At 48.0% G+C, this 12,889-nt stretch overlaps 2 protein-coding genes and 1 non-coding gene across 3 annotated transcripts; all 3 read right to left on the bottom strand.

Moving 5' to 3' along the window:
- Positions 1 to 349: 349 nt before the first annotated feature.
- Positions 350 to 3,602, bottom strand: LOC311365310 (uncharacterized protein). Its single transcript, XM_084484825.1, has 4 exons — positions 3,482 to 3,602; positions 2,183 to 2,398; positions 1,318 to 1,479; positions 350 to 927 (listed from the first exon to the last, which is right to left on the bottom strand). Exons 2-4 carry the CDS (start codon positions 2,355 to 2,357, stop codon positions 617 to 619), a joined length of 648 nt encoding a protein of 215 aa, XP_084340951.1. The 5' UTR covers positions 2,358 to 2,398; positions 3,482 to 3,602; the 3' UTR covers positions 350 to 616.
- On the bottom strand, positions 2,947 to 12,451 carry plbd1a (phospholipase B domain containing 1a). Its single transcript, XM_084484731.1, has 11 exons — positions 12,260 to 12,451; positions 10,913 to 11,135; positions 10,348 to 10,431; positions 9,391 to 9,532; positions 8,985 to 9,125; positions 7,514 to 7,658; positions 7,142 to 7,342; positions 5,825 to 5,965; positions 5,152 to 5,337; positions 4,553 to 4,659; positions 2,947 to 3,666 (listed from the first exon to the last, which is right to left on the bottom strand). Exons 1-11 carry the CDS (start codon positions 12,342 to 12,344, stop codon positions 3,487 to 3,489), a joined length of 1,635 nt encoding a protein of 544 aa, XP_084340857.1. The 5' UTR covers positions 12,345 to 12,451; the 3' UTR covers positions 2,947 to 3,486.
- Positions 12,452 to 12,647: 196 nt separating this feature from the next.
- On the bottom strand, positions 12,648 to 12,720 carry AC3HAE_007808 (transfer RNA arginine (anticodon CCU)). Its single transcript has one exon. It is a non-coding gene; the product is annotated as a tRNA-Arg (tRNA).
- Positions 12,721 to 12,889: the final 169 nt, after the last annotated feature.

Here is a 12,889-nt window from a genome sequence, read left to right as displayed (position 1 = left end):
GTGTCTGCAATGTCATGTTTGGAGCCGATTTGTCATGATGTCATGTTTATTTTGTATTTAGAGAAAGAATTAAATAGTTTATGCATATTCCAAAGTTACACGCATATCTTTGAGTTTGTCAAAGCGAAGCCTCCATAAGTGCACTTAGAATCTGAGTGGACTTAAAATGGTTGTTCACTGTAAGGCTGCTTATCTTAAACAGCCCGGCATTTGAATACTAATCTTAAGAAATCCATTCAATCTTTTCACTGTGGAGCTGCTCTGAGCTTCCACTGGCAGCCATGACGTTGCAGCATTCATGTTATACCACAGCATTGTTCAATTCCGGAATTTAATCAATGCGATTTTAATTCAAGATCAACAACAATGGTCAAATACAGCGATCGACAAGAAACAATATGCTCCAAGTGCAGCAGAACAATATTCTCATTTCAGCTGATTAAGTCGATAAAAAAGCAATGGCGTTACAGTTGGAAATAACTAGTATCTAATCATTGTTGGTAAATGTTGAAGCAGAATAAACCACTGATCCTGGTCTCTACTGTAGTTCAGTGGTCCCTTAAATTCAATACTGGGCTGTACTGGTCTCTACTGTTGTACAGTGGTCTCTTAAAGTCTATACTGGGCTGTACTGGTCTCTGCCAGTTTTGGCGGTCACCAGGGTGGTGTCTCCCAGCTCGGTGGCAGGAAGTGGTACGCGGTGCTTCCTGCCCGTGGCACCGGTCTCCCCTACCCAGGTCACCCGGGGACTCAGCCTGGCCACGCAGGAAGTGATGTCATTCACGTGCACGCCATCAAAGTGAGGGCCGGAGGGTTCCGGGACTTTCCGAAGGGGCTCTGCCGGGTAAGACCCCGGGACCAGGGGCTGGTGGACCCCAGGCAGGGGGTCTGTCTGGTCTGTGTGTTGGAGGGCCGGCGGAGGGGCCCCTGTAGAACCAAGGAGTGGTTTCATTAGTCTGGTGACACTCCCACACACAAACAGTTACAGAACATCACCACACACACACACACACACACACACACACACACACACACACACACACACACACACACACACACACACACACACACACACACACACACACACACACACACACACACACACACACACACCTACCTACAGAACATCACCACACGCCAACACTAGAATAGACGGAGCCTCCCTTGGGGGCATGAGAGGAGAGGAGACAACAGAGGAGAGAAGGAGAGGATACAAGAGAGGAGACAACAGAGGAGAGAAGAGAGAAGAGAGGAGAGGAGAGAAGGAGAGGAGGAGAGAAAACATGACCGGGGAGGAGACAGGAGAGTTTAACTTACAGTTGTTACAGTTACGGTGTTGTCTGTAGATGAGGAACCAGAGCACCAGTGCCAGGATGGAGCCGGTGGCCACCACCGCCACCGCGGCCCACAGGTAGGGGCCCGCCGTGGGGCCGGTGGGGATCCAGGGAGCCGTCAACACACCGGACGTTACTGTGGGAGCTGGAGGTGGGGGAGAGGGAGGAGAGGGAGGGGGGGAGGAGAGAGGGAGAGGGGCAGGAGAGGAGAGGGAGAGGGGGGAGGAGAGGGAGAGGGGGGAGGAGAGGTAGACGTTACTGTGGGAGCTGGAGGGGGGAGAGAGGGAGGAGAGGGAGAGGGAGGGGGGGAGGAGAGAGGGGGAGGAGAGGAGAGGGGGAGGAGAGGGAGAGGGGGGAGGAGAGGAGGCGGGGAGGAGAGGAGAGGGGAGAGGGGGGTGGAGAGGAAGAGGGGAGGGGGGGAGAGGGCAGAAGAGAAGAGAGGACAGGGGAAGGGAGAAGAGGAGGGGAGGTGAGAGGAGTGAGGGGGAGAAAGGAGAGGAAAGGAGGTAAGGGGAGAGGAAATAGGAGAGAAGAGGAGGAGAAGAAAGGACAGAGGGTGGGGAGGAGAGGGGAAGAGAAGTAAAGAACCAGAACGGCAAACAGGTTTTTGCAACATTTTCTAAACCTTAGTTGTGTAGTAAAAAAAAAAAAAGTAACGCCTCCAACTTCAGACGATCATATAAGAAAAACTAAATTATAGATTGTAACTTGAAATCAAATCAACATTTTCAGGAAAACCTTCTTCTGTGACAATCAAAGAAATGCAAGTCCAAAACTGTTTTATACGAGAGCTATCTCTATAACTTTATAGATGAGTTCTAGAAGGGAACAAAGGAAGTATTTCAAACCATAGGTCGGCTCGGCAGCGGTTGGCTCGGCAGCAGTTGGCTCGGCAGCAGTTGGCTCGACAGCGGGCGGTCGTGGGGGTCTGGGTTGACGTTGAGGGTCTTTCTGTCTGACCCAAGCACAGGAGTCCAGGAATTTATTCCATATCTTGCCGGCAGGACACACTCCTTTGGACATGGCGAAGGGCCGAGGGGGGAGAAGGGCGAACGATGCCCTCGCTGCTGGTGGAGAAAACAGTCTGTTGTGTGGAGAACGACAGCAATACACGACAGAGAGAGAGAGGGAGAGACGTAGGGAAAGAAATAGAATGACAAGTAGCGTCAGTAAGTAGCGTAGTGAGACTAAGAGTGAGACACTATGCCCCAAAACAAGGTTCAGTTCCTCTTTATTCAAGTAAATGGTGAATCACTATCTCCCTGGGGGTAAGCTATAAAGAGAGAAGAGAGGAGAGAGAGAGAAGAGCGAAAGGAGAGATAGAGGTGCATATTTAAGTTTCAAAATCCAAATACTCAAGTATACTGTAGTCTACTTAACGGTGAAAAAAGATGGATGTATTCCATAAATGGTGTGGTCCTATTCTACAATTGATCCCCAACTGTAAAGAAAGAAGGGTATCGCTCATTAGGTTGATTTGACGCATCAGGTGATACATGGGTGTGTTTGGATGTTCTTGTTCAAGGCCTCAAATCACCTGGCATCCCCCCACCACAACAAAGACCCCAGCCGCGATGCAAAACCTGCACTTACTCAGTCACAACGAAAGCATGAAGGGAAATCCAGCTTTTTGAGAACACTTTTTAATCAGATATTAAAAGTGAAAAAGGCTGCAATAGTCATCCAAAACATTGATATATTTACATATTTATAAAAATCTAAATATATATCTACATCAACGTACCTTGTGGCTTCACCGATTAACTGATAGCAGCAGCAGTGAATCAAACACTGTACAGGTCATGTGTGCGATTGAGTGTTTAAGGAACGACTTCCCCTCACTTACATTTTGACACACTTTGATGGACGGAATAGAAAAACAGACCTACAGGCGGCCCTGTCACGTCCTCAGAACATCAGACCAGACCCCATAGGAACCCAACAGATAGAGACAGCAAAGGATTGTCTCCATTGAATGCACTTTAGTGCACTTTATCCCCTGAGAAAAAAAAACTCCCTGTTGATTATGCAGATTTAAAATTACACGGAAAGAGTTCAATCAATGTTGGTCGTGTTTACTCATTGAAGCGTGCAAGAATGCTCTCCCACACACACGCACACACACGCGCACGCGCACGCGCACGCACCCTCCTCAAGGCGTGAAGAGTATGGGCCTCATGCGGATGAAGGTGTAGTTGTAGGACGGAGGCAGGCCTTGGTGCAGGGTGGCGTTGAAGGGGCCGCTCCAGGAGAAGGCGGGCAGACCCCCCTGGGTGGTCGGCCCGTTGACCGCCTCCACCAGGAACTCTCCCGCCATGGGGAAGTCGGTCACCTAGGCAACGGGTGAGAGAGACACAGGTGGCGTGAGAATGCACCGAGCAGAGCGACCAAACTGAGAGGTTAAATGTCATATGTAAATAAAAATATGACACTGATGCAGAATAGCTTATTTTAAGAGACACTTTGCACAGCAAAGTATTTGTTTTAATTTTTACAGCATGATCCTGGGAAGAATCTTGCAGCAAAACTACACAGCGTACATTCAATGAGACAATGGGTGTGGTGATTCTTATGGGGAAACGTTCACATCATGGGTAGTAAATACGACGGGAAACAAAGGAGAGGGGGAGGGACCATCGTGGAGAGTTTAGGATTAGGCCGATTAGGGCGAAGGCCGAAGTCAGCCATGGCGGGAGAGACCAAGTTAAACTGCAATACACAAATGTGGGGAAGTGGACAGGTCTGCAAGGCTTCAAGCAAGGCTGCTAGACAGTTAAAGGAATCTACATAACAGAGAAGCCAGTCAATTGGCCTCAGTATGAGACTTTGTGGCTACAGTGGAAATGCAAATGCAAACTATCCTAACACCTTTCAGTTAGAGAGAGGAAGGGAGGTATCTCTATGTACAGGGACAAATGTATGTATGCAAATATATTTTCAATTGAGTAGTAATTGTAAATAACATGGTTTATATCATTTGTATATAATTGTATATTCTAGTTACGATTAATAATTTCCATGCCAAATACATATATAAATAAATATTTAAATCCCTAAACATAATCCATAAACGTCAACTGTAAATGAAATCCCTAATTGTAATCCTTTAATGTAATCAATAAATGTAATCCTAATTGTAATCTATATACTAAATCCTTAAATGTAATATTAGAGATGCGACTGGTCAATCTAACCCATAAACCAGGAAGTGGTTTTACCTTGGTGTCATAGCAACCGCTTGCCTGGGACTTCGACTCCAGCAGGTCGCCGCGGCAACAGATGGTCTTACAGGCGTCACCCTCAGAGTACGGGTCTGTCTTGTACTCTGAAACCACGGCAACCGCAAGACAGGAAGTTCAGCGTCATGAAGGAAGGGAACACCACGCGGTATTAAACTGTCAACAACAACAACAAAACAATAACAAACACGAAAATCACAACATAAGAGGCAGAATTTCCGGGTTTAGAAAATAAAAGTCTTCTTTTGAAATTGAAATTGAACCCTTGTGCGTAACAAAATAAATCAAAAGTTAGCTCTTTTAAAAGTTGTAGCTACTTCAACATGACTGCATGCTGACCTTAGCCTCTGGTGAGGTGTAAAGTACCCCTGGCTATGGATAATGTCACACCCTTAGTACCTTGATGTACCTAAGGTACATCAAACCTTTAAACACCAGTCACAAAGAGACCGAAACCTGAACAAAACAGACGACAATGCAAAAAAATGAACTTTAAACCAAAACAGAGAGAAAAAAAAAAAGGTGTTTTCCTGCCTCCCCCAGCCCTCAGCCGCCCCCCCAGTGACCTCTGACCCCACCATTGAAGCGCATGATGTGTTTGAGGGAGTCCAGGTCCGTGACCCGGCCCTGGTCCCGCCGGAAGATCTTGGCGCGGGGGCAGAGGTCGTAGGAGAAGATGTCCCCAAACTGCTCCACGGCAGCGGGGTAACCACTGAGCTCGTAGATCCTGCGGTGGAACGGGACGTTGTAGGACGGCCAGTAGCCTGCCAGTGGGGGGTCCAGGACCGAGAGGAGAGAAGGGGGAGGGTGGGGGGAGGTGGAGGCATGGTGTGCAGGACAAAGGGTGTTAGGACTGAGAACGGAAATATACACAATTCCCAAAGTCATGGCTGTGGAGGTGAGCTACGGTGGGGGGTGGTCATGGCTGTAGGTGTGGTCATGAGATGGGTATGGTCATGAGATGGGTGTGGTCATGGGATGGGTGTGGTCATGGGATGGGTGTGGCCCTGGGATGGGTGTGGTCCTGGGATGGGTGTGGTCCTGGGATGGGTGTGGTCCTGGGATGGGCGTGGCCCTGGGATGGGCGTGGCCCTGGGATGGGCGTGGCCCTGGGATGGGCGTGGCCCTGGGACGGGCATGGTCATTGGATGGGAGTGGTCATGACTGTGGGTGTGTTCATGGGATGGGTGTGGTCATGACTGTGGGTGTGTTCATGGTTGTGGGCGTGGCCGTGCGGGGGCGGGGCCAGACCTCGGCGCAGCGCCTGGCTCTGGTCAGAGTACTCCACCAGGCCGGGGATCTGCTCCACCACCGTCAGCGCTCCGTCCTCCACCCAGTGGCCCAGCTTCACCCGACTGCGGTCCACCACCATGTACTGGTTGTTGTAGGTTCCTGGTGGGGGGGTGCCAGCATTTTGGTCATTCTTTAGTGGTCAATATGTTACCATGGCAACAGGCTGCCGCAAGGTCTTAAAAACGTATGAACATTAGATTTGATATTTTGATATGCACATTTATATTCTACCAATGCTAGTTTAAGGTTGCCTGTGAAGGAAATAGTTTAAATTTATTTGTCACATGTTGACTCATACTACAATGTATACAAATTTGCCTTCTTATTTTTGGTTTCAAGTAGAATAAAACATAAAATACATAAAAAATATAAACCCAAATAAATGAGCTAATTTTTATACAACATCTGTTGAAATCACAAACAAATGTAATCAACCAATAACTGAGATGAAGCGGTAGACTTAGAATCAGTCAGTATTGAATTATTATCCCGTTGTAGAGCAGTGGGGAGACATGGTGAACTGGTGGAGAAATGGTGCACATGTAAATGCAACCGATACTTTTATTTTAGTCCTTCTTCAGGAAGTGGACCTGCCCCTGGGACGTGTCACTTCCTGTGCTCGTCTCTACGTGGGCGGTTTCACAGGTCGACTTTAACCTACTCTACTCAACCATTACTATTACTATACTACTACTCTACTCAATCATTATTTTTACTCTACCATTACTCTACCATTACATTACTATACCATACTCAACTAATATTGCTCCACCATTGATATTACTAGACTCAACCATTTTTTATATTTATTATACAGGAAAGTATTAAGAGTAACAAAGTTACAATTTAAAATGGGCCTGACTCAGTAAAGAGCTGATTTCCAGCAGGTTCCTGTAACCATTGCTATACAACACATTACACTACTACACCATACTATACTATTACTACTCTACTCAACCATTATTAGTACTCTACCATTTCTATTACTCTACCACACATTACACTACTTTCCCATAATCTACTATTGCTCCTCTGTACCAACATACGATACAGGACCCGATCTGGGCTAGAGTATGAATGAGTGAGTGCTATGATGGGATTTCAGAAGCAATGTTTTAACGTTGAGTTGTGCCTGAGTCCGTTCTGTGTGTTCTGCATGTGTGTGTGTGTGTGTGCGGAGTGGACCCCAAAGGCCCCCAGCCAAAGGGGGGCCGGTTTCAATGTACAACGGGTAAACCAAGGCGTGGCTGGGTGTAGTGGGGGGCTGCTGCTGACCTGAGTTGTGCATGGCGAAGGTGGCGGCCCACTCCTGGCCGGAGCGCGCCAGGCTGTGGGCGAGCCGGACCCTCTGCCAGGCCAGCAGGCTGCGGGGGGTCAGCAGGGCGTACAGCGAGGCGTTGAACATGTTGTTGGTGGTCTGGGTCATCATCAGGCCGCTGCCCAGCAGGTAGAAGTCGTCCAGAGACACCAGGAACCCTGAGGGTGGGGGGGGGGTGATGCATGGTAGGAAATAATAATAATTCATACACCGTCGGTGTGTGAATGGGTGCATGACCCGTTGTAAGTTGCTTTCGATAAAAGCCTCTGCTAATTGTCCTAAATGTAAATGTGAGACAGAGATTATGCAGACAGACAGGCAGCCTATACCGGGGTAGCTGCTGAAGGACAGCTGTCCTGTGGCGGCGTGCGAGTCGCGGACGTTGAAGTCCCAGTGCTTGTAGACGCGTGAGGTGGCGGCGTAGGTGTACCAGCTGGAGTGGCCGAAGAACAGGTTCTCAAAGGCCGGCGACATCTGGGGACCAATCAGAGGTCCCAGAGGGGAGAGAACAGGCCAATCAGAGAGAGGGGACGGCACCGGCCAATCAGAGAGAGGGGAGGGAGAATGGGGTACAATCAGAAGCCGTTTCTCAATACCAAGTACGCGGACTACGTTCTCGCGGACTTGGAAGTACGTACTTGGCAAGTCCGGACTTTGAAGTACAGACTTCCGAGAACGTGAGTACGCACCTGCAATTGGAACAGCAGCGGCCTCGATGACGTCACCACCTCAGCTCTGTTAACTGTGCTTTACGGCCTCAAACTACTGAACAATATAAACTAATTATATAAAACTAAACCCCAGCCTCTTTCATTTTAAAATAGTATGTTAATATTTTGAATGAATAGAAATTAAAAGATATGCTTGTTGTGTGTATTTATATACACACGACTTTTTATATGTAGGGTACAGATGCGCGTGCCTAACTGCCTATGTAGTTGGAGAGTAGGCTATTATAACGAATAATAATAATAAACGAATAATAATAACGAATGAGCGAGAAATTGCACAGATTAGAATAGAAAAGCACACACACACACACACACGATCGGATGGATCCGACCGGGATTTTCGTTGCCGTTGCGATGGGTTTCCTCTATCAGCGACGTATACAATATAAACAAATTATATAAAACAAAATCCCAGCCTCTTTAATTTTAAAATAGTATGTCAATATTTTTAATGAATAGGCATACATTTTTGTTATATATGTAAAATGTTCCTATATATAGCCTATTATTATAGCTTACATACTAATATTTTAAAACATGGGAATGCGAAATGCATCCTGGGATATTTAACGGTCCCAAGTCCACACGAGTCACCTCCGATGCATCCTCGGTAGAACGGCTTCATCGAGAACGCATCGAGAACACTTCCGGGTTTTACGACAGTACTCGCGTACTCGCGTACTTGGAATTGGAACAGTGCTTGGGCTACCACTGATGACGTTTACCGAGAATGCAAGTACGCGAGTACACACGAGAACGCGAATTGAGAAACGGCTAGAGAGATGGGAGGGCACCGGCCAATCAGAGAGAGAGAACTTAGAAGGGATGTGGATTTATGATTCAGGATTGTAAGAGAGAAAATAACCAACAACCAGTGACCATATTTTTTTAAATAATGAAGGAAAAGTCTGCAAAACCTCCAATACCCAAGACGAATGTTCAATGACGCAAAAATAACAAAACAAAATCTTTGCTGCAGGCCAACGTCCCTCCTCTCTTCCATGATTAAATGAGGTTTAAATGCAAAAAAACAAAAAACACTGTCCCAATCCTGTCGGTGACCTCTGACCTTGATGAGGGCGGAGCAGTGGCCCATCTCTGGCCAGCGGAGGCCCCCGTGGGGGGGCCTGGCCCTCGGGACCAGCGCCGGGATCAGATCCAGCAGGTCCCCCACCGCGTTCAGGAACTGGATGGCGAACAGCGACAGAGGCTGGGGGGGCAGGAAGTACAGTTCAGAGCTCCAATACAGTCTCCTAACGCTGCTGATTCACTGTGCCTCATTGGCTAAATCCTAACCCAATCAGAGTTCTTTTTACATTCCATATTCACTATATGCCTTCGGGATCTATTTGACTGTGGCATTTTTGTTATGCTAAATACAAGAATAAAAAAAATATCACTAAAAAATATGACTTAGGCAAACATGCTATGAGGCTAACACTATTGTGTAACACAACACAACATGGAGGGGGCACCTGCTGTCCGTGCTGCTTGGCCCAGTGGGCCACGCCCGCCTGCAGGCCGTCCAGCTGGGCCAGGATGAAGCCAGTGTGTCTCCACAGGGGGTCAGAGCTCTGGTTCAGCTTCACCTGCTCCCGGCTCCACGAGTCCTGCTGCCTGCAGTCACACAGACACACTCACAGCCTGGGAACCGGTACTCAGCCTGGGAACCGGTACTCAGCCTGGGAACCGGTACTCAGCCTGGGAACCGGTACTCAGCCTGGGAACCGGTACTCAGCCTGGGAACCAGTACTCAGCCTGGGAACCGGACCAATCACGCCAGCTCATGTTTCATTCGCTCTGCAGAACGGGTTTTGCTCCCCTCCTGGTACTGATAGACCGACCAATCACAGCCATTTAACTGATGTGAGGCGGGATGAATACGACGGCGGTACAGAGGAGCACCGTAGAGGCGGGAGTCAACAACAACAAACAGCAGCACAGACTTTTCCAATAGCCTAAAGGCTCAGTCCACCAGACGTCAGATAGCATTTTTTGTATTTTGTGAGGCGTCTGCGTAACATTGGGAGGTTTGGGGCGGGACGTAGCTGTTCAGAGTGGGAGGATTTGTCGCGGTCGCTCAGGTCGAGGAGTTCAAGACTAGAACTCCCACTAGCCCACCCAAGCATAGGTAAACGTTGACGAGGAGTCAAAACATGTCTAGTTTGAGCTCCCTTGGCGTGTGGCGGTACGAGCAGGGCCACCGGTGGAAACAGACACAAGCTGTCGTCTCGCTCCGCTGCCTCACAAGAGGATGTGAAACCAACCACACAGAGATGCGTCAGCCAAAGGAGAAGAAAATGTTCTCTGTAGAGACCAGAGGGTTGTCGGTTCCGCCAATGTCTGGGGAGTGCCGTTTGGGAGAGTGGGGTGACGCGTTGTTGGAGGGGAGGCATGAAAAACAAACCAAAGTAAAACATAAACAGACTCACTTCATGAACTTCTGCACTTTGCTCAGGACCTCAGGGCTTTGGATGAGTTGAGGATACATGTTGGTGTAGTGGTCCATGATCTGCCTGAGAGGAGGAGGGGAGGGGAGGAGAGGAGAGGAGAGGAGAGGAGAGAAGAGAGGAGGGGAGGGGAGGGGGGGACAGTGGGGGGAGGAGAGGAGAGAGTAGAGGAGAGAGAGGAGAGGAGAGAGTAGAGGAGAGAGAGGAGAGAGTAGAGGAGAGAGGAGAGGAGACGGATAGACGAGAGGGAGGAGAAGAGGGGATGAGAGGAGAAAAGGGGAGAGGAGAGGAGGGGAGGAGAGGAGGGGAGGAGAGAGGAAGAGAGGAGAGGAGGAGAGGAGAGGGGAAGAGAGGAAGAGGAAAAGAGTGCAGAGCCCAGGCAAGGATGAGGAGAGGGCGACAGAGGAGAGAGCAGGAGAGAGAGGGGGTCAAAAGGAGGGAACAGGAGAGGAGGTGAGGAGAGCAGACTCGATAGACTTCTGTCTCAAGAACTCATGGCAGCATCACATCCAACTGTCGTAAGAAACAAAGATGGCTGCCGTCTTACCGGGCGGTGAGGTAGCCTTCCAGGTAGCCGGCCAGAAAGAAGGTGATCTCATCGGGCTGGAGGCTCCTCCCGTACCCTGCCCGGATCTCCAGCACCCCCCAGCCGGTGCTCAGCAGAGTGTCGTTGAGGTAGCCGTAGGCGTCCCCCGCGGGCTCCAGCACGCCCTCCTTCAGTCGGACCGTCTTCAGAGAGGGGTCCCAGTACACGGTGGCGGCGGTCAGCTCTGACAGACATGGAGCCTTACTTTAGCACCACAGACGCCATCGGTTTGTTAAAGGTGCCGTATTATACCACCAGGTGTGAGTGTGATTAGCCATTAAAGCCGTTTTGAAAAGCTGCCTCTAGTGACATCACGAGTGGGCATGTCCACCTAGATGTATGACGGATAGATGAGCAACGTTTGCTACAGTCCACTGGGTAGGCTGAAAGATGGATCTATCCAGCACACATCTAGGTGGACACGCCCACTTGTGATGTCAGAAGAGGCAGATTTTCAACACGGCTTGTAATGGCTAATCACACGTCACACCTGGTGGTATAATATGTCACTTTTAACTGAATGTGCGGTTTGGGAACGCAGTAAAGTTGGTCTCATGATGGGTGATTGGTGTACGGTGGATATTCGTTTTTCAATTTTTTTGTAGATTATTTATTATTCACGTATGATACGATTGGTTAGTAGTTGAAGAAGAATTTACATAAATATTTTGATTTCAATTTCTGAGATACATCATTGCAATGCAAATAAGTACATTTAGCTTTCCTTTGCAAGTGCTGAGCGGTCCAACATTCATTTAATGTTAGCCGTCAACATCTTATCCACAATTTACAGCAATTATGTCAAAGATTTGCTTGCAATTTAAACATATTTAATCCTCTCCGACCATGTGAATTACAGGGGTGACAACATTAACCCATCTTAGAAGGGATCGAAGTCTTAACCTCTGTAGATCAAATGGTCAGACAGCTATTGCATTTGGCAAGATTAAATAAGGGACAGCTTTTGAAACTTGAAATATTTGAGACGAATTGAAAATAGAATGTTGAATATGTTTTGATTGTAATAAATGCAAGAAAATCATAATCATAATTGTTGCATTAAAAATAGTTGTTGAGACCGTAATAGATGTTTGACCTCTCAGTGATTACATATGAAAGCTTTTGGCAATTCTTTGTACAATATTAAAATGGTGGTGGAGAAGAGGGGAGAGGAGAGGAGAGGCAGGAGCACCGCGGAGGTGAAGAGGGGAGAGGAGAGGAGAAGGAGGAGCACCGCGGAGGTGAAGTGGGGAGAGGAGAGGAGAAGGAGGAGCACCGCGGAGGTGAAGCGGACCTCCCGCTACTTACTGTCCGCCGCGGAGGAGGAACCAGCAACAGCAGCAGCAACAGCGCTGAATAAAACAACCAGACACAACCGGGTGTTTAGGAGCATGTTTGTATTTTGTTGTTCAAACGAGTGCTAAACTCGTGGTCTTAAGAAACCTTCACGCCTGCAGCTCGAAGGACAAACGACAACAACTTCCCGAGTCCAGGAACGAATCCAAGGAAGGTTGTTCCTGGTGGAGTAATGAGGTCACGGGACGACTTCTGATTGGCTACAAGTCACGCGCAGCGTTTAACTACTTTTTAAAAGCGTGTTACACTTTCGTTGGTTTGCGTTTGATCTTATTTGGGATTCTGTTATCCTTGTACTTGTGTCTATCCAAAAAAGAGTCGATTTCAGAAAAGAGCAACCCACCCCAGACGGGACTCGAACCCACAATCCCTGGCTTAGGAGGCCAGTGCCTTATCCATTAGGCCACTGGGGCTTTCGGCTCTAATTATGTGTCCTCTGCAATAGATAGACGAAATATATAGATAGATGACTAATAGTAAATGATATAGGTTATAAAACATAAAAATAGAAAAAGTATTAAATTATATTTAACAATAGTTTAATAGATGATAATTATATAGTTTGTGAAAATAATTAACTTA

The sequence above is a fragment of the Micromesistius poutassou genome (assembly GCF_964030765.1).
Source record: "Micromesistius poutassou genome assembly, chromosome: 1".
NCBI classification, from domain to species: domain Eukaryota; kingdom Metazoa; phylum Chordata; class Actinopteri; order Gadiformes; family Gadidae; genus Micromesistius; species Micromesistius poutassou.
This window is presented reverse-complemented; position numbering and strand designations above follow the sequence as displayed.